This window comes from Brachyhypopomus gauderio, chromosome 10 (genome assembly GCF_052324685.1).
Source record: "Brachyhypopomus gauderio isolate BG-103 chromosome 10, BGAUD_0.2, whole genome shotgun sequence".
NCBI classification, from domain to species: Eukaryota; Metazoa; Chordata; class Actinopteri; order Gymnotiformes; family Hypopomidae; genus Brachyhypopomus; species Brachyhypopomus gauderio.
Window position 1 is genome coordinate 7005505 of NC_135220.1, and position 26956 is coordinate 7032460.

The 26956-nt window shown below is 39.1% G+C and overlaps 1 protein-coding gene across 2 annotated transcripts in view; it reads left to right on the top strand.

Moving 5' to 3' along the window:
• cdc37l1 (cell division cycle 37-like 1) overlaps window positions 1-26956 on the top strand; it is a 52334-nt gene that overhangs the window by 3133 nt on the left and 22245 nt on the right. For both annotated transcript variants that reach the window (XM_077019096.1, XM_077019097.1), the window contains exons 3-6: window positions 3116-3403; window positions 4492-4582; window positions 4769-4884; window positions 6598-6720. In XM_077019096.1, the coding sequence (XP_076875211.1) occupies window positions 3116-3403; window positions 4492-4582; window positions 4769-4884; window positions 6598-6720 (618 nt within the window). The remainder of the gene's footprint in view (window positions 1-3115; window positions 3404-4491; window positions 4583-4768; window positions 4885-6597; window positions 6721-26956) is intronic.

The following is a 26956-nucleotide window of genomic DNA, read 5'->3' on the forward strand; positions in this document are numbered from 1 at the left end:
ACCCAACCAACCAACCAGTCAGTCTGTAAAAAACAACCTTTAAAGTGTGAACAACACTTTAGAACACACTAAGGAACTAAGGAACGACATATTTACATAAATCATTCAAAGGCAACTCAATTAAAATGAGATCTGATGCATTAAATCTAGCTAGAAGTGAGCTAGAAAATAGATGGAGCTAAAATACCTTCTAAGCTTTACAGTACAGTTAATCGCAAGCAGTGTTACATGCAAAGTTAAATTTGGCTAGAGAAACAAAACCCAAATGTTATTACGTCTATACGTCGAGTGAAGGCAATATCACAGCAGCAGATTAATGTGTAATGATTTCGTGCATGCACAGTATTGGTGGAACAGGGGGAACTGAATTGACAGAAACACCTGTGTTCTGAAAATCTGTCCTACCCGCAAAACCTACCAGGTGTACTGTGCATGCGCATCTGTCCTACCAGGGTGTATTGTGCATGCGCACCTCCCTACCAGATTTTACTGTGTGTGCACATCAAGGTTATAATTGTTAACAAAAAGGAATGAAAAACGAAAACTGATATTGAAAAATTTTTTCGTTAACTGAAATAAATAATTACGGTAATTAAAAGAATAAACGATAACTAAGTAACTCTATAACATGTTTAGAAAAGTAACTAAAACATTCTGAAATTATAGATAGGATACCCTTCATTTTCGTGTTTGTCAATTTATAAGTCTTGTGGACTGATATGAAATAGATTTTTTTCACTAGAAGTTTTACATTAGCTGGCAGAAACATTCGGCATCTCAAAAGTTGGGAGTAAAAGCCAAGAGTCCTGTATGGGATTTTAAAAAATATGACTGAGAAATACTATGTTTCTTGAAGTGGAAACGGGTGATAAAATATGTGGAGTATTTCTCCAGAGTTGTCAGATGATCAAATAGCTGCTGGTTAGTTAATACGCAGGGAAACCACAAGCGGGAGGATGCACTGGTTAATGTGTTGACACTGGATGTCAACACGACTGTGTGACTCAATTGCCTTCAAAAAGTTTACAGTGGGGAAAATAAGTATTTAGTCAGTCACCAATTGTGCAAGTTCTCCCACTTAAAAAGATGAGAGAGGCCTGTAATTGACATCATAGGTAGACCTCAACTATGAGAGACAAAATGTGAAAAAAAATTGAGAAAATAATTTTGTCTGACTTTTAAAGAATTAATTTGCAAATAATGGTGGAAAATAAGTATACTTACACTAAATAAGTATACTTACACTATACTTATACTATACTTACACTAAATAAGTATACTTACACGTACTCACACTAGGCACGGTTTGCTCGTTCCGTGCTGGGGCCCGGTTATCCCCCCTCCCCACTCCCCCTCTGGCCTGCACTCACACTGCCTTCATCAACCCGGCCCGAGCACGCTTACGTCATCACAACGTGACTTTATTTGGAAAAAAGCACGCTCGCACAACACGATGGAGTTCACGATTCTCTTTTTATTGTATTTTTGGAGTCGTTTTGGGAGTGCAGAAACACGGTGCAAGCACAGATTTATCGATAATTTAACACAACGATTGTCTGCTAATCGCTTTGCCGCTATGACTGTTTAAAACGTGAGCGTCGCATCACTGACGTCATGTTTGAGTTCCAGCTAAATGAACCAATCAGACGAGGCACCAAGCGGGCCCGGGCACGGATAGCACTCACACTAGAAGCGAACCGTGCCTGAGTCCACATGAATCGTGCCCTGGCCCACCTCTTCAAGCGGGCCCGAGCACGGTTAAGTGATCCGGGCCCGGGCACGGTTGGAGCACTCACACTAGCCAAACGAACCGTGCTTCAGCAGGGAACCGTGCCCGGGCCCGGATCACAGAGCCTAGTGTGAGTACGCCCTTAGTCTGGCAATTTTCAGCAGCGGTATTACACATTTTGCACCTAAGGCTGCTATTCTGTTAGTGACTGTTACTAGTAATTTTTAAAAATGGTATATTTTTATGAGTTTTTATGACACAATATTTTCTCTGACCTTTTTGAATCCTGCACCTGACAAATAACCCAATGTATGAAAAAAGTAAAACTAATATTAGAACTAACGAAAACTAAACTAAAACTAAGCTTTTAAAAAAAAATGTAACTAATAAAACATACAAGCAAACATGCTCTAAAAATTGATTTAAAAAACTGAATTAAAAAAAGTCACAATTAAATAAAAACTAAACTATAATGAAAAATCCAACAGACAAATAAGGACAAATAAAAGGACAAATATACCCAGGAACAGTTTCTTCCCCAGGGCTATTGCATCGATTACACCTCACTGACTCTGACCCCACAACCTCCATCTTAACAGATCTGACCCTTTACACTTTATCCTAATATCCACAACTGTATTTATTTATTTATATCAGTATCTACCTCAGGACTACAAATCAAACTTCAGTTTCTAACCCATTTTTATGCTGCTAATGTAATATATGTTATCCAGCTTATTGTGGTTTTATCTACCAATTATTCATGTACACCCTATTGTTTACTGTATCATTCAGGTCTACCGTATTGTTTATTGCTGCAATCTACCATACCCTACTATTATTTATTGTTTTGCTGCTATATACCATACTGTTTATTGTTAATGCTGCCTGGGAAGTGGTCAACAAAATTTCATTATACAATGTATAATGACAATGAAGATTCTCTTTTATCTTTTGTATATACCCACTGTGGTTGAGCATTTTGACATGGTAGCACAAATGTGTTTTTCGACATGTATATCTGTAAATTGTGCTACCTGCGTGCTCTGAAGAATGACGTGATTGTTTAATGAGCAAGCACAGTACACCTGGTAGGACAGATGCGCATGCACTTTTATATGTATCATAGTTAAATGGTTGTGGCCCCACATAAGTCAGCAGACTTTAGTTCTTTGAGTAAAACCCTTTTAGACGCATCATAGCTCATGTGCCAATGGCTTCTGCTCTTTGATATTCATTTTCTTCACGCTTTCACTCCTTGCGGTTTTTTAATTGAATCATTCATACTTATATCATTCATATAATCATAATAGTGGCATATAGTCAGTCTCTCTCTCTCTCTCTCTCTCTCTCTCTCTCTCTCTCTCTCTGCGTCTGTGGATGCAGGCCAGTGTGGAGAGCGTGGAGTCTCTGTGTGAGAGTCAGCAGCGGTGTGTGAAGGCCTCCATTGTGACCCACTGGCAGCTGGTGGAGGCGCAGGACCGACTGGGCGGCCTGGAGCTGCATGGCTGTGAGTCGGCGGAGCAGGCCCACGCCCGCGCCCACGCCTCCTCCACCCACCTCTCCCAAGCTGAGCAGGAGTGGAGGCTGAAGGAGAGCCTGCTGGGTGCCGGGCCTGACACATGCGGCGGACTTGAGCTCGCCACAGAGACGGGTGGCGTCGGCTTCGACAGGGTAGGCTACTGGAGTCTCGTCCTGGACACATCATCTTCACCATTAAAATGAGTTAAGACCTTAACCCTCAGACATCTGCTGACCCGCCAACATGCCAGCATTGATATTTTTATTAAATTCTCTACCCCAAGACATCTCTACGTAGCTACGTGGTAGCACATTTCCTGAATCTGTAGTCTGACCCTTTAAATTGTGTCCATAGTAAGGAACAAATTAAGAGTTTTTTTATTAGTTATTTTATTAGTAATTTATTAGAATATGACCAATACATAATCATGACATCACTAAGTATTTACCCCTCACAGATAAAGCAGAAACCTTTGTGTCCTCAATCGACATCTGGCTAGCTGAAATGTTTTTGCTAGGTAATGCTTGTAGTGATGAAGGTAGTGTAGTGATTAAGGTAGCTTAAATACTGAGTTGAGTCCTTTGAAGATTATGAAAATAAAAGATCGATAGCTAAATGTTAAATGTTATTTTACATTATCACTCTAATACTGTACGTATATAGCTAGGTTCACATTTACACACGCCTGCTACTTGCTAGCTAGCTAACGCTAGTCGTGATGTAGATAAGGGAGCTCGTATCCCTGAGGGGTTTGATTCCTTTGATGAAGGAGACTATGAAAATAAAAGACAGTGATGACTAAATGAATGTTTTTTCAATATTTCTTACTATAATAGTGGACTTGTGCATGTTCATGTTTAAACAGGCCGTGTGCTACTAGCTACTAGCACTTCTGTGCAAAATTCTTGTAATTGATTCATGATAAATCAGATAAAAGGCCTGTAGTCCTCAGAGTGGTGTGCTGTGCTGTCACACTGTGCCCAATGGAGGATGGGTTCTCTTTTGAGTCTTGGTCCTCCCGAGGTTTCTTCCTAATCCCCACCATCATGGGGAGTTTTTCCTTGACACTGTTGCCTTTGGCTTGCTCATTAGGGATCTGGACCCATAAGATTGTTAATCTTGTAAATCTTGTAAAGATTGTAAAGCTGCTTTGTGACCTGTGTTGTGAAAAGCGCTATACAAATAAATTTGACTTGACACTGGAGTTTTTGGGGTTCTGAAGTTTGTTTTTGCTTTCCAGAGCATCATAAGTGGTTCCCGGGTGAGCGAAGCGGATTCTGATAAGAGTTTACCATTTGTGCAGATGCATGAGCAACACCTGAAACATTTCGGTGAGCATTTGATTAATCAGGGTCGTCTCAGGTTTAGCTGTAAGAGCTAATGAAAGTCCTCTGATGAGCCTTCGTTTAAGGTTTTCTGTGTGTGTATGTGTGTGTACATGCATGCAATTCACTCACAGAACATACAACCCTAAATGTACATGACATGCGGCTCTGTTCTCTGCATCTTCATGGTAGGTCTACTGCACAGGTGGGACGACAGTCAGCGCTTTCTTGCCCAGAACCCCCACATCATCCGGGAAGAAACAGCCAACTACCTCATCCTATGGTGCTTCCGCCTCTACGCTGAGAACGTGAGTCTATCCTCTCTCCTCCTCCCCCTCAGCCAGAGCAGTTGAGACAGTTTGGGATTCAGTAACAACAGGACATCAGGAGTGGGATTACCTCAGCAGAAAGAGATACAAGATTATTAGACATGTCCAAGTTCAGGGGGTCACGTGATGCTTTCTGAGTGAGCGGTCGCTATTTAATCGACCTCCCGTCTTACAGTTATATACCTTTTTCACCTATCAAACCACTACTTTAGAAGATATTCCGATATAACATCATGTCTGGAGCATATTTCACTGAATTTCAGGTCAGTTTGAACACGCTAACAAGCCGCATAGAAGATACAGTAAGAGACTGAGTGAGGCTGAGAACCGTGTCTCAGAAAATGAAGATTTTTCCTTTTTTCTTTGAAGGAAGTTTGTTTTTATCTGTTTGCTTGTTGAAAAATGTTTTCACTTGAAATTACTGACAGATCCATAAGAAAATATTGCTTTATTCATTTAAGCATTAAATAATATACACTGTGTTCAGCCTTGGTTCAATAGGCTATGTGCAATCATTTCAGTATGTTTTAATAAACATTGAACCAGTCCGGCCCTCGGCTTGTAGCAAATTTGGTTTTTTGGCCCTCGGTGTATTTGACTTTGACATCCCTGTCTTATACTATATATATTCCTTTGTCATGTTGTTGCATTTTCAAATAATATTAAGTTATGAGTGATGTTAAAATAATCACACTCAATGTCAAAGGCATCAACAATGTTGTTAAACGTCAGAAAGTACTCTCCTTTTTAAAAAAAAAAGAAAAATGTCAAGTAGCCTTTATCCAGGAAACCCACCTCTCCGAGCTAGAACATTTAAAATGATGGAGTTGGGTGGGTCAGGAATTCCACTCATATAATTCCAAAAGTAGGGGGTTTGCTGTGCTCATACACCGCTCATTACCTTTCACTTTGGAAAAGAGCATATCTGACAGAGGGACAGTATGTGCTCTTGTCTGGCTATCTATATGGTGAACTTATTGTTCTAGGATGCGTCTACGCTCCAAATAATTATGAAGCGGCTTTTCTCCCAGAACTCCTTGCTGATTTGGCATCATTCTCCTCACCATATATGCTCATTGGTGGTGATTTAAATTGTGTGCTCAACTCCGAGTTGGACGTGTCCTCTCCTCATCCTACCTACTTCAAAAAGTAATAGCCTGCTTGAATTTCTAAAAGATTTGGATATGTATGATGTGTGGAGAGTACTTCACCCCCTTGATAGGGATTACACATTTTTTCATCCCCTCATCATTATATCTTCTACCTCTGCACAGAAAAATTTGGCCTTAAAGAGACTATTAGAAGTAGAAGAGGTTTTGACAGATATGGAAACTCAATTTAAGCGCACACCCAACAAACATTTAGCAAAATAATTAGAGGCAGCTCGCTCAGCACTTAATCAAATATTAACTCAAAGAGCTGAAGCCCATATATTTCTTGCTAAACACGGACTGTTTGAGTCTATAGTGACTATAGTGTTCGATGATGGACTCTGGCAGATCAAGCTATGGCAGCACAGCTGTAAGGGCGGAGCCAGAAGCTACACAGCTGTAAGGGCGGGGCCAGAAGCTACACAGCTCCAAGGGCCAGCATGTGGCCAGCATGCAGGCCAGTTCTCCTGACTACACTGTCCAGTTGTCTTAGCCGCTGCCGCTATATTTCCTTCGTCCTCTCTCTTTCCTTCCCTCTCAGAAAGAGGCTCTAATGGAGCAGGTGGCACACCAGGTGGTTGTTATGCAGTTCATCCTGGAGATGGCGCGCAGCATGCAGCAGGACCCGCGCGGGTGCTTCCGCCACTTCTTCCAGAAGGCCAAAGTAAGAGAGTCAGACGCTACACACACACACACACACACACACACACACACAACATTACGCACACACACAAACAACACGACATTGCACACACACAACACGACATTGCGCACACACCAAGGTTATAATAGTTTTGGATTTTTCATTATAGTTTAGTTTTTATTTCATTGTTTCACTTTTTTTCTAATTCAGTTAGTTTTAATTGGTTTTTAGAGCATGTTTTAGAGCATGTTAGTTTTTATTAGTTTTAATAATTTTTTTAAAGCTTAGTTTTAGTTTAGTTTTCATTAGTTCTAGTATTAGTTTTAGTTTTTTTTATATACTTTGGGTTATTTGTCAGGTGCAGGATTCAAAAAGTCCAAAGTAAATATTGTGTAATAAAAACTCATCAAAAGATACCATTTTAAAAAATGCATTCAATTACTGTTGAACAACTAACAGTCCACAAGATAGAAGCCTTAAGTGCAAAATGTGTAATATTGCTGCTGAAAATTGCCAGACTAAGACGGACACAAACATAGGAGCGTAACCCTATTTTGGTTCGCGTGAAAAGCCAAACTTTTTGAAGGCAATCGAGTAACACAGTCGTGTTGACATCCAGTCTCAACACATTAACTAGTGCATCCACCCGCTTGCGGTTTTTCTGCATTAACTAACCAGCAGCTGTTTAATCACTGGTGAAAACAGGCCATTACGGTTCTCCTTCCCGGTGCTACCTAGCCGGGATGGTGCTTCTCTTTCGGCGGAGCTACTTAAGAGTCTAGCTTGTCAAGGTACTGACAGTTAGCCCTCTTGTGTGAACTTTGAGATTCGTGGGGTTTTTCCTCTTGAGTACTACTCCATATATTTTATCACCTGTTTCCACTACAAGACATGTAGTCTTTCTCGTAGTCATATAAAAAAAATCCCATACAGGACTCGCCGTTTTATCCCAACTTTTGTTGTCATAATTGTGCAGGCTAGCATAGCGAGCAGGAGCTCTAAACAAAAGACGTGACGGACCATGAGGTGTCGTACGCTTCTGTCAGCTAATATAAAACTTCTAGTGAAAAAAATCGATCTCAGTTCACAAGACTTATAAATAAACTGACAAACACGAAAACGAAGGGTATCCTATCTATAATTTCAGTACATTTTAGTTAGTTTTCTAAACATGTAATATAGTTATAGTTAGTTATCGTTTTTTTCTTTTAATTACCGTTATTATTTATTTCAGTTAACGAAAATGTTTTTTCTATATTAGTTTTCGTTTTTTCGTTCGTTTTCGTTAACGATTATAACCTTGGCTCCACACACACACACACACACACACGACATTGCGCGCGCGCACACACGACACAATATTGCACACACGACATCGCGCGCACATACATGACACCGCACGCACGCGCACACACACGTGAAAATTCAGGACATCTGAAATAAACCTACAAAATGGGTACAAGCCTTTCTGAGGAGTCTATAAATAAGATGAAAACTGTTTTCCATAAGAATAAACTGCCACAATGGACAAAAATACACTTAAAAAAAAGTAAATTCAAAAATCATCCTTTTCATCACATAATTCTCTATGTAGCAGTCACCCTTACATCATCCCATACACTACCCCTACAACACTGTAAAAAGATCACTGTGAAATGTATTGTAACTTGCTGGCAGCAATTAGCTAGTAAATTGCTGCAATCGATTTTACAGTATGCATACTGTACATTTAGTCACAGTACTTACAAAATACTGTAATTTTTATCAGTAATAGGGTGCTGTATTTTCTATTACAGCCATTATAAAACTACTGTAAGAGCTTTACAGCTTAAAATTACTGTATTATGATTGCGTTGCTTTGAATATTTTAAAACATTTAAAACATTTGAACATTTTAATACAAAGTGCAATATTAAATGTGGAACTGTATAAAAGCACAAAAAGCTTTAGAAATAAAAACAATTAAATTCCTCCTTTCTGGGCTGGGAATCCTGTGGGAATTCTTCCTTGCAGAGGAAAAGAAAAGTAATTAGTTATTGAAAGACATTTTTTTGTCAAGTGGTCCAAAAACGAACCTGTAAACGAGTTAAAGCGACGGAGCTCAGAAAACACAATATCACATTAAAAATGTGCCGTTTCAAAGTCTTCCGTATTTGGTACTCACGGCTAGCAAAAAAAAAAAAAAAGTGATTAGCTTCACTAAATGCAGCTAGCTGGCACACCAACACACACATGCTAGCAAACACTAACGTTTATGCAGTAACATTACTCCTACAGCAAACTGATTGTTATCCACTAAATGTCACAAAATAAATAAATCAAAATGTCAGATACAATGAGTAAGTTTTGGTAATTCAACACACATTAGCAGCTAAGGAAGGTGTCTTAACGTTTCTCTCTCCCGGTGCAGTGTAGGATTATGTAGCAGAGCAGTTCCTTAGAATGGTGGAAGTGAGAGCTGATAAACACCGGGTTCATGTTCATTTACACTATACTGAAATAAACTGATGAAAGCAAAGCTTTCAATGCTATTTATCTCGCTTAGTAGCAGTTTCTACCTCGACACAGACTGTTTATTAGCTGAAAGATGAGATATTTGACAAGTTAGAGGGACAAAACTGTAATGGTCGGGGAATGAGGTTTAGATCAGCACCGAGCTAGCTAAGTTAACAAAAAGACAATGCACATTGTCAGGTTAGCAAGCTAAGTTTAACCTATTTTTAAAGGAGAAAATCAAGACGTTGTAACAAATAAAATTATGAAACTATCAAAATAATGTTGAAGCAAAAAATAATTGTTAACACCTAGCTAGCAACATGTATTCCAACTAGTGGTGGGACTTTAACGCGTTAATTTTTAATTAATTAATTACAGGAAAATTAACACACAAAAAAAAATAAATGAATTTTAATGCATTTAAAGCATGAGACTTTTGCACCGTGGAATGTTTCTCAGTGCACGAGTTCGCGCATTACTAACGCGCAGGTCAGTAATGATAACTTAGCTGCTAAATGTATTCCTAGTACGATAGAGTGACCAAACTCTATTTCCCGGGACATGTCCGTATTTCACATCCTGTCCCGGGTTTTTTTTTAAGTGAGAATATGTCCTGGTTTTTAAATTACCTTCATTGGATCATTAAGACTGGATTAAACTTTCACGAGTGGCCGTAGCACGCGACTCGGCACGCGTTTATACATGACGCGTCACATTATTTGCAGTTGTTCGCTCTCTGTGGTCAAAGATAAAGGCTTACAAGAAGTGCTGCACATTGCATCAACTGATGCAAGTTACGAACTACCGTCCAGGGGTGAGTTTCCCAAAACGTTCTTAGCGCTAAGTACTTCTTAACCTCATACGTAAGAATAAGGTTACGAAGTACTTAGCGCTAAGAACGTCGAAGGACTTTTTTAGCTTTTTTTTTTTTACTTTGTAGGTGCGGCTTATATTGAGGTGTGCTCTATAGTCCAGAAAATACGGTACATACATATAAAGGCCAAAACTCAGCTTACTGTGGTCTATTTTAACAGTAAGAGTTAACAAGTTACAATTATGTGCTTTTACCCCATGTTCAAATCAAAATGCAACCATTACAACCTTACAATTCTTACCTGAAGGTTTCTGACTTGTACAAGTTGGCTATTCATCTTGTTCAACATCACTAGACACTAGAGCTGGGCGATTAATCGATATTATCTATTAATTCGAATTTACAGTTAAGGACGATGTGTTTTTAAGAAAATTGATTTTCTGAGTTTGAATTTTCACCACCGACGCTGCACTGTGGGCTCCCGTAGTTCAGTGAGTTTAGCACCTCCCACCCATCCACCCTCAACACACACACACACACATACACACACACAAACACACATAAACATGACGGCGGAGCTTGTGCCCAAGAAAAGAGCAACTAGCTCCGTGATCTGGAGTTGGTTCGGTTTTGCGGCGTCAGACGTAGACCAAACAAGTCCTCGCTGTAAGGTGTGTTTGAAACCGATAGAGGGAGAGAGCGAAGAGTTCAGTTTTGTTCAGTTGCGTTGTGAATAAAGTTTCCCTCCGTGGGATATTTTGGATTAAGCAGTTTCTGCCTCGGTTACCGAACCCGCTTCAATGGATTATACTTTCGCGAGTGACCGTAGCGCGTGGCTCCGCACACCTCGGTGGAGGCAGGTTGCCAGGTCCTACAAAAATATCCCGCACAAAATCAGGGTAAAACCCGCCCTTCAGAAGCCTAAACTAGCCCAAAGACCAAAGTTGTCGACGGGGTGGGGGGTGTAAAATGGAGACAAATTAAGTATTATATCGCGATTGATTCTTAGTGTTGACTTGTAACTCCCAACTCAAAAGTAGCCCAAAAAACCGCACCCTGCCACCCCAGAATTTTTACCCGCGGCTGGATTTTCAAACAAGCCCAATTTGGCGTGTAAACACGAACCTGGCAACTATGGTAGTATAAAGTATAAACTGTGGTAGTATAAAGAATCACCCCTCAAAAACAGGGGAAGGAACATTTACCTGACGAATGTTAATGTTACATTGTGTTTCCGGTTTGAAAAGTGCTGGAATTTAGGCTAACGTGAGGGCAGCCCTGTTCTTAATCAGAATGTAGACAGCGTGAGCGTCAGTATGCAACATGCAACAATTGTTGTTTTCCATTTTATTAAAAAGGGCACCAAATTATTTATATCTATTTATTTTTTGAGGGTGTGTTTTATTTCTTTATTTTAAGTTTGAGGTTGCATTGTGTCAGTGCTTAAACTATGTTGGAGAAAGCCTTCTAAAAGTTACTCAATGTTCTCACTTGTTTACAATTGTTTTTTGCATGTTTCTTGTTGCACTTTAACCCCAAAGGGGAAATTTAAGTGAAAAATAACTTTTTTTAACCATTCCTTTATCATCTGTAGTTTTTTAGTAGAGGAAAATAAATCGAATTATAAATTAAATTCGATTAATTAAAATCGAAAATCGGATTTTTAAAAAATTAATCGAAGATTTTTTTGGAGGGCCATATCGCCCAGCTCTACTAAACACACTGAACACTTCATCTAGCAAGATGACAATTTAGTAGATTACATAAACATGATAATGTGTAAGCTAAGGATACATAATTCATGTATAATGTATAGCTAAGTATACAAAAAACAGGACTGATCTGGTTAATTTATATCACTTACTCATGGGAGTCAATCATTCTATAATCCAGATTTAGCCCATGAACCACCTTCAGCTTCCCTTTCTCCATGGCAAGGAGAAGCATACTCATTTTTGCTAACTGCAACGTGCTTTCTGGAAGACGATAGAAGTCTGGATGGACTCGAAGCTTGCCAGTTGATCCATGTCTTGCTCTTTCAAGTTTAAAAAAGTTGACAATGTGGCAGCTTGCTTATGCAACTGTGTTGATGAAATGACATCTGGATTTTTTGTGCCACTAGCATTGGCATGTTCCCAAATGCAGTCAACCCCTGATCTTGTCATAGCATTTGGCCGTGCAAAAAGGAAATCATTCTCAGCAGGTACCCCACACTGTTGTCTCATTCTAATGAGAGCATCCAAGGAACTGACCATGTCAGGTGTCGGTAGAACTGGGATTTTTCTACCTCGCTTACCACGAATTTCAACTCTTTCAAAATGGTTACAGAGTTTCTTCTCAAGCTCACCAAGACCCAGGGCAATATCTTGCTGCAACTGCGTCTTCAATCGTGAGATATAATTTTTAAGCGCCATCTTGGAAACTTCCCCCTCTCTCCTTCTGTTAAACAGAATGACCTGACTTGATGTCAGCTTGCGAAGAGTTGCATATTTTTTCTGCATTGGGCTCTGCAAGCAAGGCACTCTTGGCATTCCTCTGCTCAGTAGTTAAAAATTTGTGCAAATTCTTCACATCCTTGGGGCTTGTTCAATTTGGCCTTCAGAGAATTCAGCGCTGAAGATGAAACTACCTCATTCTATCTGGTTTCGTGCAGCCTTCTAAAGCTGTGCACTCTTTGCTGCCTACTCTTGCCCAGAAATTAGTGCACTGCATTCTACACAAGCAGAAAGCTGTTGCTCAGCTTTAATGCCAACAAGGTTATTTTGTATATATTTTTGTGCTCATCATATCCTGCCACAGCTCTTACTGCTGCTAGTACATGTGGAAAATTAGATGGTTTAATTACATCCTCCATGCATGACAGAGTAGTCAACTGTTTTGTCACGCAATCTCATTTTTTGTCTTGTGTACAGATTTTTCCCTGGACTTGATTTTAGAGTATTGCACATTTACTCTCCAAAAAGTGTTATGTACTTATCTTGTCTCACAGTTGATAATCTCATCCTGGGACATTTCACTCACAATCTTCCAAAGACCTTCACTGACTTCAAAGGTGCATGAAAACCCGCTCTGAGTCACAACTTTTTTTTTCTTTTTTTTCCCCCCAGTCTTAGCAACTGGCCCATCTCGCTCTGGTTTCTGATTCAGATTCTTACATGTCTCCACAGTGATTTCCTGGAATACAGACCATGACAGTGTGAACAATGTGTGAAATCTTGTGGATGTTTTAAGGTTTTGGGGCGGTTACATGCAACCATCTCTCATAGTTTCATAGTTTTTTTTTAAGTCATAATCTCACTCTTCTCTCGAGATTTTTTGGGATGCTAAAATTCATTGCCACCTCTGATTCATTGCTGTGTACAAAGTGTCTGGAAATTTTTGAGTATGGCTTTTCACATTAGTAACAAAACAGCTTTTTGTTATATCGCCAACTGTTTTTGGAATTTGGCATCGATGCCACATATGTGGCGTCATCATGAGCTATGAATGATGCATTTTCATAGAATTCAATTGCAATTTCCTCTTCCGGTTGGGATTTAAGAAAGTTTATAGTTTTCTTTTTGGGATAGGGATTTGGAGAAATGCTGTATTGTTTGCTGGAGAAGCTGCTTCCTGAGGAGCTATCATTTGTATCAGGTACATAGTCCACATCATAGTTGGTGTGGTCAGAATAATCCATGTCACTCGAAACCTATAAATAGTTAAAAATGGAAATACTTGGACTTTAGTCACTAAAGCACTACAAAACGTTACATTTATTTTAGAACACTATAATACAGTAAAATGTATGTATATTTGGTAGCAATACCGTTTGTAAGAAAATACAGAAAAACTAAGTTTGTAATTCAGTGTTCATTGACTGACTAAAGGACTCGTACTGTTAACTATAACTATAATAATTTCAACTGAACTGATTTATTAAGTACCTCTTCATTGTCTTCTGGAACCTGTTTTGCCACTGCTGAGATAGAAATTGATGGGCTGCAATGTGATATTTTTGCCTGTGAAGGCTTGCATTCATCCAATACCTGTAGAGTAATGTACAAAAATAATTACATTGGCTTACCTCATCTTTACATCTTTGTTAATCATTGGACTGAAGATTTTAAGCAAATTCAATACATTAAATATAGCCGCAAGCGGCAATTGGCGGGTTCACACACGAATAGGCCACTTGGCTTCAATAGGCAATAGACCCAATAGGTCCTTTAGACCCAAAAGAAGCTGTTTGAGTGGAAAAAATGCACAAATAAATCAATGTGCAAAAAAATGTTCAATTGGGGCACTAAAGGCCCAAAAGGATCAAAATAATGTGTATTGGCAAAATGATTCAAATCACAGAACTAAATCACATGCTGAGATCAGCTTTGTGTGTGTTTTTGTGTGGTGTTTCATGTGAGCAATAGTTTTCAGTTCGTTTCAATGTATGGCCACTAGATGGAGCCCAAGTACTACCATACTGATATCTCATTAATCTCAGTAATGCAATATGACATTTTGGTGAATTAAAAGGTTCATTTCTGGTCAGGCAGTGCACTTTTTGTTATAAGATGCAATTGCAATGTTATAGAACTTATTGATCTGGATCATACAAGACCAATTACTTGTCTGTATTCTGCATAACAAGATTGCAGCATGAGTTTTTATGTTTTCTTAGGTTTTTGGGTACTGTAGCGCCCCCGACAGGCCAATTTGAACCAAACTTGGCATGCCTCACAAGGACTTCAGGATATAAAAGCCTTTTAAATTGGGAGTTGATTGCATACATGGTTTATGAGTTATAGCAATATAGGTCATATATGGCATGGCCACAATGATATAATGGGAAAATGGACCAATCAGAAAAATAAAAATCCAAAATTTTTTTAATCACTTTTTACCTACAGAGTCTACTGATTATGCTCATAGCAATTTTGCCATAATTGGATCAAATTCCTATGACTAGTTCTTAAAGAGCTATTTTCAAACAATTGATGAATGTGACAAAAGTCTGCATTTTTTAATAGGACTTGTAATTGCAAAGTTGTCAGGTCTACTGCAAGGAATAAAAAGAAACAAGTTGCATGTTCCTAAGTGAAAATTTGGAGGAGTTATGCATGATTTTCACAAATAGCGCCACCTAGTGGCCAAATGTTTCAAAACTGCACAGCATGACACATAGTCCTGAGATATGCACAGTGGTGAGGTTTGATGTTGTTTGGCCAATGGTAAGTCTGTCAAATGGCCAATTAATTCAAATAAAAATTAATTGGCTCATGGCGGCCATGTTTTTTGAGTGATGATGTCATCATTGTGTGTCTTGATATCACTTGGGCCCCTGATGATGCCTGTAAAGTTTTGGCTTGATGTGACTAATGGTTTCTGAGATACAGTTTTTCCCATGTTATAGCGCCCCCTATTGGACAATCGTGGCCAGCTTTGACGTATGACCTCGTAGTCATGTGCCCTAACAACGGTTAAAATTTTATGAAGATCGGTCAAAGCGTTGCTGAGATATGGCTGTTTAAGTAAATTTGGCCACGCCTCGGAGCTATTGATTGACATGTGACAACCAGACTGTATGCAAATCTCAAAATGTTTTTAAGCAACTTTGATAATGAGATTCTCCTGAATATTTTGACACCAAGGTTGTGGTGATCCGATGAAAAACCAGGGACTAGTACAAAAAAGTAGGTTTTGCATATTATGCAAATTAGCAAAAAATCTAAGTAGGCGGAGCTTAATGGTTCTTGAGGCTTTTTTGTTTGGCTTGAGCCAAGGAATCCATCAGAAGTGGAATTTTGTTTCTAGGCCCTACGGTTTGGGAGATAAGGACCAAAACGCAAAATGGTGCGCTATAGCGCCACCATCAGGCCAATGTGGGTCCCTGTCTCTATTTCTCTCATTGCACACCTGCTGCACCTTGCTGGCAAGTTTGGTCTTTCTGGGCCTTACGGTCTAGGCTGCAGTATGCGTTTTACAGGGGGAAAAATAATAATAAATATAGCCGCAAGCGGCGATTGGCGGGTTCACACAAAAAAAGCCACAAAAGCCCAAAGGGTCTTTTAGACCAACAAGTGATATGAAGCTACTTCAGTCCAAAAAATGGACAGATAAAGTAATTTGCAAAAAATTATTCAACTGGGGCAATAAAGGCCCAAAAGATCAAAACAAAATGTCATGGCAAAATGATTCAGATCATAGAAGTTAATCAAATGCTGTGATTAGCTTTGTATGTGTGTGTTTGTGTGTTTTTTCATGTATGCAGTAAGGGCTTCTTGAGGCTTTTTTGGTTGGATTGAGCAAAGGAATACAGCTGAAGTAGAATTTTGTTTCTAGGCCATACAGTGAGGAAGACATTAAACAAAATGATTCAGACCATACAACTAAATCAAATGCTGAGATTAGGTTAAAAGCACTGACACACTGACCCAGGGGCCTAGTCAAATAAATATACCTTTGGCTGAATTTGTCAGAAGTTGTGAACATAGCAGCAGGAGAGCTCTTGTTAATGCCCCACATGTAAACCCCACTCTTTAACCCTTGTCATTTAGCTGACAAAATCTGTCACATGTGAATCTCAAACAAACCAAAGAGTGATGGCTTACTATACAATAAAATAACACAAATATTCTTATCTTTGCCTGTTCATGATGTTCTCATCCCTACTCTGACATGTTCTCACTGTTGTGCCCATAGTAGGGAGGCCACTAGGAATGTGTATCTAACAAGACTTTGATGATAAGTAAAGCATGCAGTTATATAGAGGTTGTGTGTGAAATGTGAATTACATATCTCTGTCCTCTCTTATGTCATTTCAGGATGTATAGAGGGCATGAGTTGAGAGTGTGGATGGAAAAGTGAAGCTAAATATCAGTTAGTGTGTTGGAAATGGCTAGAGAAATGTATATATGAAGCATATAGGAAGTCCTGTGTGAGGGTGTGTGGAAAAAAAGAAGCTAAATATCTGTATATTAGTCACTGGGTAATTGGTAGTAATGGCTAGAATTAGTGTGTATGTAAAACCTATAGGCCAGAGAGGCCTTTGTTTGTGTGAGTGCATGTGAAAGAGAGAGAGGGAGGAGGGAGAGCCCATGGGTTGTAAAATGTTAGAAGGATGGGGGAGTGGAGGAGGGGGGCAGCGTGTGCGAGAATGGCACGTGCGTGTGGGCTGAGCAGCTCTCGTCTTCTCCCTGCACAGCTCAGTATGGAAAATGAAAATATTCACTGTAGAGCTGTTTGTGGACGGATTTGGCTCAAACTTGGCCTAACAAGTCTTTGATGATAAGTAAAGCATGCAGTTATATAGAGGTTGTGTGTGAAATGTGAATTACATATCTCTGTCCTCTCTTATGTCATTTCAGGATGTATAGAGGGCATGTGTTGAGAGTGTGGATGGAAAAATGAAGCTAAATATCAGTTAGTGTGTTGGAAATGGCTAGAGAAATGTATATATGAAGCATATAGGAAGTCCTGTGTGAGGGTGTGTGGAAAAAAGAAGCTAAATATCTGTATATTAGTCACTGGGTAATTGGAAGTAATGGCTAGAATTAGTGTGTATGTGAAACCTATAGGCCAGAGAGGCCTTTGTTTGTGTGAGTGCATGTGAAAGAGAGAGAGGGGGAGGGAGAGCCCATGGGTTGTAGTGTTAGAAGGATGGGGGAGTGGAGGAGGGGGGCAGCGTGTGTGAGAACGTGCGTGTCTTAGCAGCTGTCTATGCCTCCCTGCACTGGTCAGTATGGAAAATGAAAATATTCACTGTAGAGCTGTTTGTAGACGGATTTGGCTCAAACTTGGCACACAGCACCACAATGGTCATGTGAATGTGGATGTCAATTTTCCTAACAATCAGACATACTATGGCGTAGTTATTGAACTGTGAATTTGATGTGTTATGATGGTAGCATTGTGATGCATATGAAAAATATTAATTTGTGAAAACCTTAGGATTTTCTCGCTAATCTTAGCATTTCAGAGTCTGCTGAGTATTACAAGTTGTGATTTAAAGGTGATGGAGTTAAAATGCTAGGACTAGTATGAAAATGACAAGTTATATATATTTGATAATAGTGAAAAAGTGGTACATTTTTGCAAAGCACATGTAATTAGAAAGTTGCTAGGAATTCTGCATACAATCATATGAGTGCAAGCATTTCTTGATAAGTGAAAATATGTAGGAGAAATTCTGGATTTTCTAGTATAGCGCCACCTAGTGGTGCAATTCCCTTCTAACATGAGTATGTCTTAGAGGGTGTGTACATGAACATACCATGTCAGTTTCATGTGCATGTACCTATGGTAAGTCTGCCAAATGGCCAATTAATTAAAATTAAAATTAATTGGCTCATGGCGGCCATGTTTTTTGAGTGATGAGGTCATCATTGTGTGCCTTGATACCACTTGGGCCCCTGATGATGCCTGTAAAGTCTTGGCTTGATGTGACTAATGGTTTCTGAGAAACAGTTTTTCCCATGTTATAGCGCCCCCTATTGGACAATCGTGGCCAGCTTTGACCTGTGACCTCTGAGTCATGTGCCCTAACAACTGATAAATTTTCATGAAGATTGGTCAAAGCATTGCTGAGATATAGCTGCTGAAGTCAATTTGGCCACGCCTCAGAGCTATTGATTGACATGTGACAGTCAGACTGTATACCAATGTCACCGTTTTGTTGATATTCATTGACAATGAGATTCTTGTGAATATTTTGACACCAAGATTGTGGTGATCAGATAAAAAACCAGGGACTAGTATAAAAAAATAGGTTTTGCATATTATGCAAATTAGCAAAAAATCTAAGGAGGCGGAGCTTAATGGTTGTATATGAATAGTCCTATTGAATTTTGCCAAGGAATCCATAAAAAGTGGAATTTTGTTTCTATGACTTACGGATTGGGAGATATGGACCAAACGACAAAAGGGTGTGCTATAGCGCCACCATCAGGCCAATGTGGGTCTCTGTACTTGAGTCTGGTCCTTGGACCATACATTATCAATTTGCCAATTTTGGTGTTTCTAGGCCTTACGGTCTAGGCTGCACAATGCGTTTTAGGTCAAAAAATGGGCAAAAGAATAATAATAATAAGAAGAAAGAAAAATCCTAACAATTACAATAGGGTTCCCACACTATGTGTGTGAACCCTAAAAAGAAAGAAAAATCCGAGCAATTACAATAGGTTTCCCACACTATGTGTGTGAACCCTAAATAGCCGCAAGCGGCAATTGGCGGGTTCACACACGAATAGGCCACTTGGCTTCAACAGGCAATAGACCCAATAGGTCCTTTAGACCCAAAAGAAGCTGTTTGAGTGGAAAAAATGCACAAATAAATCAATGTGCAAAAAATGTTCAATTGGGGCACTAAAGGCCCGAAAGGATCAAAATAATGTGTATTGGCAAAATGATTCAAATCACAGAACTAAATCACATGCTGAGATCAGCTTTGTGTGTGTGTTTGTGTGGTATTTCATGTGAGAAATAGTTTTCAGTCCGTTCCGATGTTTGGCCACTAGATGGAGCCCAAGTACTACCATACTGATATCTCATTAATCTCAGTAATGCAATATGACATTTTGGTGAATTAAAAGGTTCATTTCTGGTCAGGCAGTGCACTTTTTGTTATAAGATGCAATTGCAATGTTATAGAACTTATTGAGCTGGACAATACAATACCAATTACTTGTCTGTATTCTGCATAACAAGATTGCAGCATGAGTTTTTATGTTTTCTTAGGTTTTTGGGTACTGTAGCGCCCCCGACAGGCCAATTTGAACCAAACTTGGCATACCTCACAAGGACTTCAGGATATAAAAGCCTTTCAAATTGGGAGTTGATTGCATACATGGTTTATGAGTTATAGCAATATAGGTCATATATGGCATGGCCACAATGATATAATGGGAAAATGGACCAATCAGATAAATAAAAATCCAACATTTTTTTAATCAGTTTTTACCTACAGAGTCTACTGATTATGCTCATAGCAATTTTTCCATAATTGGATCAAATTCCTATGACTAGTTTGTAAATAGCTATTTTCAAACAATAGATGAATGTGACAAAAGTATGCATTTTTTAATAGGACTTGTAATTGCAAAGTTGTCAGGTCTACTGCAAGGAATAAAAAGAAACAAGTTGCATGTTCCTAAGTGAAAATTTGGAGGAGTTATGCATGATTTTCACAAATAGCGCCACCTAGTGGCCAAATGTTTTAAAACTGCACAGCATGACACATAGTCCTGGGATATGCACAGTGGTGAGGTTTCATGTTGTTTGGCCAATGGTAAGTCTGTCAAATGGCCAATTAATTCAAATAAAAATTAATTGGCTCATGGCGGCCATGTTTTTTGAGTGATGATGTCATCATTGTGTGTCTTGATATCACTTGGGCCCCTGATGATGCCTGTAAAGTTTTGGCTTGATGTGACTTATGGTTTCTGAGATACAGTTTTTCCCATGTTATAGCGCCCCCTATTGGACAATCGTGGCCAGCTTTGACGTATGACCTCGTAGTCATGTGCCCTAACAACGGTTAAAATTTTATGAAGATCCGTCAAAGCGTTGCTGAGATATGGCTGTTTAAGTAAATTTGGCCACGCCTTGGAGCTATTGATTGACATGTGACAACCAGACTGTATGCAAATCTCAAAATGTTTTTAAGCAACGTTGATAATGAGATTCTCCTGAATATTTTGACACCAAGGTTGTGGTGATCCGATGAAAAACCAGGGACTAGTACAAAAAAGTAGGTTTTGCATATTATGCAAATTAGGAAAAAATCTAAGTAGGCGGAGCTTAATGGTTCTTGAGGCTTTTTTGTTTGTCTGAAGCCAAGGAATGCACCTGAAGTGGAATTTTGTTTCTAGGCCATACGGTTTGGAAGATATGGACCAAAACGCAAAATGGTGCGCTATAGCGCCACCATCAGGCCAATGTGGGTCTCTGTGCTTTGGCACGGTCTCGCAAAGAGACTACACCATTCTGCCAAGTTTGGTGTCTCTGGGCCTTACGGTCTAGGCTGCAGTATGCGTTTTATGCGGAGAAAAATAATAATAATAATAATAATAAGAAAGAAAAAACCCGACAATTACAATAGGTTTCCCACACTACGTGTGTGAACCCTAAATATAGCCGCAAGCGGCAATTGGCGGGTTCACACACGAATAGGCCACTTGGCTTCAATAGGCAATAGACCCAATAGGTCCTTTAGACCCAAAAGAAGCTGTTTGAGTGGAAAAAATGCACAAATAAATCAATGTGCAAAAAAATGTTCAATTGGGGCACTAAAGGCCCAAAAGGATCAAAATAATGTGTATTGGCAAAATGATTCAAATCACAGAACTAAATCACATGCTGAGATCAGCTTTGTGTGTGTGTGTGGTATTTCATGTGAGAAATAGTTTTCAGTCCGTTCCGATGTTTGGCCACTAGATGGAGCCCAAGTACTACCATACTGATATCTCAATAATCTCAGTAATGCAATATGACATTTTGGTGAATTAAAAGGTTCATTTCTGGTCAGGCAGTGCACTTTTTGTTATAAGATGCAATTGCAATGTTATAGAACTTATTGATCTGGACAATACAAGACCAATTACTTGTCTGTATTCTGCATAACAAGATTGCAGCACGAGTTTTTATGTTTTCTTAGGTTTTTGGGTACTGTAGCGCCCCCGACAGGCCAATTTGAACCAAACTTGGCGTACCTCACAAGGACTTCAGGATATAAAAGCCTTTCAAATTGGGAATTGATTGCATACATGGTTTATGAGTTATAGCAATATAGGTCATATATGGCATGGCCACAATGATATAATGGGAAAATGGACCAATCAGAAAAATAAAAATCCAACATTTTTTTACTCAGTTTTTACCTACAGAGTCTACTGATTATGATCATAGCAATTTTTCCATAATTGGATCAAATTCCTATGACTAGTTTGTAAATAGCTATTTTCAAACAATAGATGAATGTGACAAAAGTATGCATTTTTTAATAGGACTTGTAATTGCAAAGTTGTCAGGTCTACTGCAAGGAATAAAATGAAACAAGCTGCATGTTCGTAAGTGAAAATTTGGAGGAGTTATGCATGATTTTCACAAATAGCGCCACCTAGTGGCCATATGTTTTAAAACTGCACAGCATGACACATAGTCCTGAGATATGCACAGTGGTGAGGTTTCATGTTGTTTGGCCAATGGTAAGTCTGTGAAATGGCCAATTATTTCAAATAAAAATTAATTGGCTCATGGCGGCCATGGTTTTTGAGTGATGATGTCATCATTGTGTGTCTTGATATCACTTGGGCCCCTGATGATGCCTGTAAAGTTTTGGCTTGATGTGACTAATGGTTTCTGAGATACAGTTTTTCCCATGTTATAGCGCCCCCTATTGGACAATCGAGGCCAGCTTTGACATATGACCTCGGAGTCATGTGCCCTAACAACTGTTAAAATTTTATGAAGATCCGTCAAAGCGTTGCTGAGATATGGCTGTTTAAGTAAATTTGGCCACGCCTTGGAGCTATTGATTGACATGTGACAACCAGACTGTATGCAAATCTCAAAATGTTTTTAAGCAACTTTGATAAGGAGATTCTTCTGAATCTTTTGACACCAAGGTTGTGGTGATCGGATGAAAAACCAGGGACTAGTACAAAAAAGTAGGTTTTGCATATTATGCAAATTAGCAAAAAATCTAAGTAGGCGGAGCTTAATGGTTCTTGAGGCTTTTTTGTTTGGCTTGAGCCAAGGAATCCATCAGAAGTGGAATTTTGTTTCTAGGCCCTACGGTTTGGGAGATATGGACCAAAACGCAAAATGGTGCGCTATAGCGCCACCATCAGGCCAATGTGGGTCCCTGTCTCTATTTCTCTCATTGCACACCTGCTGCACCTTGCTGGCAAGTTTGGTCTTTCTGGGCCTTACGGTCTAGGCTGCAGTATGCGTTTTACAGGGGGAAAAATAATAATAATAAATATAGCCGCAAGCGGCAATTGGCGGGTTCACACACGAATAGGCCACTTGGCTTCAATAGGCAATAGACCCAATAGGTCCTTTAGACCCAAAAGAAGCTGTTTGAGTGGAAAAAATGCACAAATAAATCAATGTGCAAAAAAATGTTCAATTGGGGCACTAAAGGCCCAAAAGGATCAAAATAATGTGTATTGGCAAAATGATTCAAATCACAGAACTAAATCACATGCTGAGATCAGCTTTGTGTGTGTGTTTGTGTGGTATTTCATGTGAGAAATAGTTTTCAGTCCGTTCCGATGTTTGGCCACTAGATGGAGCCCAAGTACTACCATACTGATATCTCATTAATCTCAGTAATGCAATATGACATTTTGGTGAATTAAAAGGTTCATTTCTGGTCAGGCAGTGCACATTTTGTTATAAGATGCAATTGCAATGTTATAGAACTTATTGATCTGGATCATACAAGACCAATTACTTGTCTGTATTCTGCATAACAAGATTGCAGCATGAGTTTTTATGTTTTCTTAGGTTTTTGGGTACTGTAGCGCCCCCGACAGGCCAATTTGAACCAAACTTGGCATACCTCACAAGGACTTCAGGATATAAAAGCCTTTCAAATTGGGAATTGATTGCATACATGGTTTATGAGTTATAGCAATATAGGTCATATATGGCATGGCCACAATGATATAATGGGAAAATGGACCAATCAGAAAAATAAAAATCCAACATTTTTTTAATCACGTTTTACCTACAGAGTCTACTGATTATGCTCATAGCAATTTTTCCATAATTGGATCAAATTCCTATGACTAGTTTGTAAATAGCTATTTTCAAACAATAGATGAATGTGACAAAAGTATGCATTTTTTAATAGGACTTGTAATTGCAAAGTTGTCAGGTCTACTGCAAGGAATAAAATGAAACAAGTTGCATGTTCCTAAGTGAAAATTTGGAGGAGTTATGCATGATTTTCACAAATAGCGCCACCTAGTGGCCATATGTTTTAAAACTGCACAGCATGACACATAGTCCTGAGATATGCACAGTGGTGAGGTTTCATGTTGTTTGGCCAATGGTAAGTCTGTCAAATGGCCAATTATTTCAAATAAAAATTAATTGGCTCATGGCGGCCATGTTTTTTGAGTGATGATGTCATCATTGTGTGTCTTGATATCACTTGGGCCCCTGATGATGCCTGTAAAGTTTTGGCTTGATGTGACTAATGGTTTCTGAGATACAGTTTTTCCCATGTTATAGCGCCCCCTATTGGACAATCGTGGCCAGCTTTGACCTATGACCTCAGAGTCATGTGCCCTAACAACTGTTAAAATTTTATGAAGATCGGTCAAAGCGTTGCTGAGATATGGCTGTTTAAGTAAATTTGGCCACGCCTTGGAGCTATTGATTGACATGTGACAACCAGACTGTATGCAAATCTCAAAATGTTTTTAAGCAACTTTGATAATGAGATTCTCCTGAATATTTTGACACCAAGGTTGTGGTGATCAGATGAAAATCCAGGGACTAGTATAAAAAAGTAGGTTTTGCATATTATGCAAATTAGCAAAAAATCTAAGTAGGCGGAGCTTAATGGTTCTTGAGGCTTTTTTGTTTGGCTTGAGCCAAGGAATCCCTCAGAAGTGGAATTTTGTTTCTAGGACCTACGGTTTGGGAGATATGGACCAAAACGCAAAATGGTGCGCTATAGCGCCACCATCAGGCCAATGTGGGTCTCTGTGCTTTAGCACGGTCTCGCAAAGAGACTACACCATTCTGCCAAGTTTGGTGTCTCTGGGCCTTACGGTCTAGGCTGCAGTATGCGTTTTATGCGGAGAAAAATAATAATAATAATAATAATAAGAAAGAAAAAACCCGACAATTACAATAGGTTTCCCACACTACGTGTGTGAACCCTAAATATAGCCGCAAGCGGCAATTGGCGGGTTCACACACAAATAGGCTTCTTGGCCTCAATAGGCAGAGGCCCAAAAGGTCCTTTAGACCCTAAATGTGAAAAAGAAGCTGTTTGAGTGGAAAAAATGCACAAATAAATCAATGTGCAAAAAGAGGTTCAATTGGGGCACTAAAGGGCTAAAAGGATCAAAATAATGTGCATTGGCAAAATAATTCAGATCACAGAACTAAATCACATGCTGAGATCAGCTTTGTGTGTGTTTGTGTGGTATTTCATGTGAGCAATAGTTTTCAGTCAGAATATGGCCACTAGATGGAGGCCAAGTACTACCATACTGATATCTCATTAATGTCAGTAATGAAATAGGATATTTTGGTGAATTAAAAGGTTCGTTTCTGGTCAGGCTGTGTACTTTATGTAAAAAAAAAGATTCAGTTGAGGCACTAAAGGCCGAAAAGGATCAAAATAATGTGTATTGGCAAAATGATTCAGATCACAGAACTAAATCACATGCTGAGATCAGCTTTGTGTGTGTTTGTGTGGTGTTTCATGTGAGAAATAGTTTTCAGTTCGTTCCGATGTTTGGCCACTAGATGGAGCCCAAGTACTACCATACTGATATCTCATTAATCTCAGTAATGCAATATGACATTTTGGTGAATTAAAAGGTTCATTTCTGGTCAGGCAGTGCACTTTTTGTTATAAGATGCAATTGCAATGTTATAGAACTTATTGATCTGGATCATACAAGACCAATTACTTGTCTGTATTCTGCATAACAAGATTGCAGCATGAGTTTTTATGTTTTCTTAGGTTTTTGGGTACTGTAGCGCCCTCGACCGGCCTATTTGAACCAAACTTGGCATACCTCACAAGGACTTCAGGATATAAAAGCCTTTCAAATTGGGAGTTGATTGCATACATGGTTTATGAGTTATAGCAATATAGGTCATATATGGCATGGCCACAATGATATAATGGGAAAATGGACCAATCAGAAAAATAAAAATCCAACATTTTTTTACTCAGTTTTTACCTACAGAGTCTACTGATTATGCTCATAGCAATTTTTCCATAATTGGATCAAATTCCTATGACTAGTTTGTAAATAGCTATTTTCAAACAATTGATGAATGTGACAAAAGTATGCATTTTTTAATAGGACTTGTAATTGCAAAGTTGTCAGGTCTACTGCAAGGAATAAAAAGAAACAAGTTGCATGTTCCTAAGTGAAAATTTGGAGGAGTTATGCAAGATTTTCACAAATAGCGCCACCTAGTGGCCAAATGTTTTAAAACTGCACAGCATGACACATAGTCCTGAGATATGCACAGTGGTGAGGTTTCATGTTGTTTGGCCAATGGTAAGTCTGTCAAATGGCCAATTAATTCAAATAAAAATTTATTGGCTCATGGCGGCCATGTTTTTTTAGTGATGATGTCATCATTGTGTGTCTTGATATCACTTGGGCCCCTGATGATGCCTGTAAAGTTTTGGCTTGATGTGACTAATGGTTTCTGAGATACAGTTTTTCCCATGTTATAGCGCCCCCTATTGGACAATCGTGGCCAGCTTTGACCTATGACCTCGGAGTCATGTGCCCTAACAACTGTTAAAGTTTTATGAAGATCCGTCAAAGCGTTGCTGAGATATGGCTGTTTAAGTAAATTTGGCCACGCCTTGGAGCTATTGATTGACATGTGACAACCAGACTGTATGCAAATCTCAAAATGTTTTTAAGCGTCGTTGATAATGAGATTCTCCTGAATATTTTGACACCAAGGTTGTGGTGATCCGATGAAAAACCAGGGACTAGTACAAAAAAGTAGGTTTTGCATATTATGCAAATTAGCAAAAAATCTAAGTAGGCGGAGCTTAATGGTTCTTGAGGCTTTTTTGTTTGTCTGAAGCCAAGGAATGCACCTGAAGTGGAATTTTGTTTCTAGGCCATACGGTTTGGAAGATATGGACCAAAACGCAAAATGGTGCGCTATAGCGCCACCATCAGGCCAATGTGGGTCTCTGTGCTTTGGCACGGTCTCGCAAAGAGACTACACCATTCTGCCAAGTTT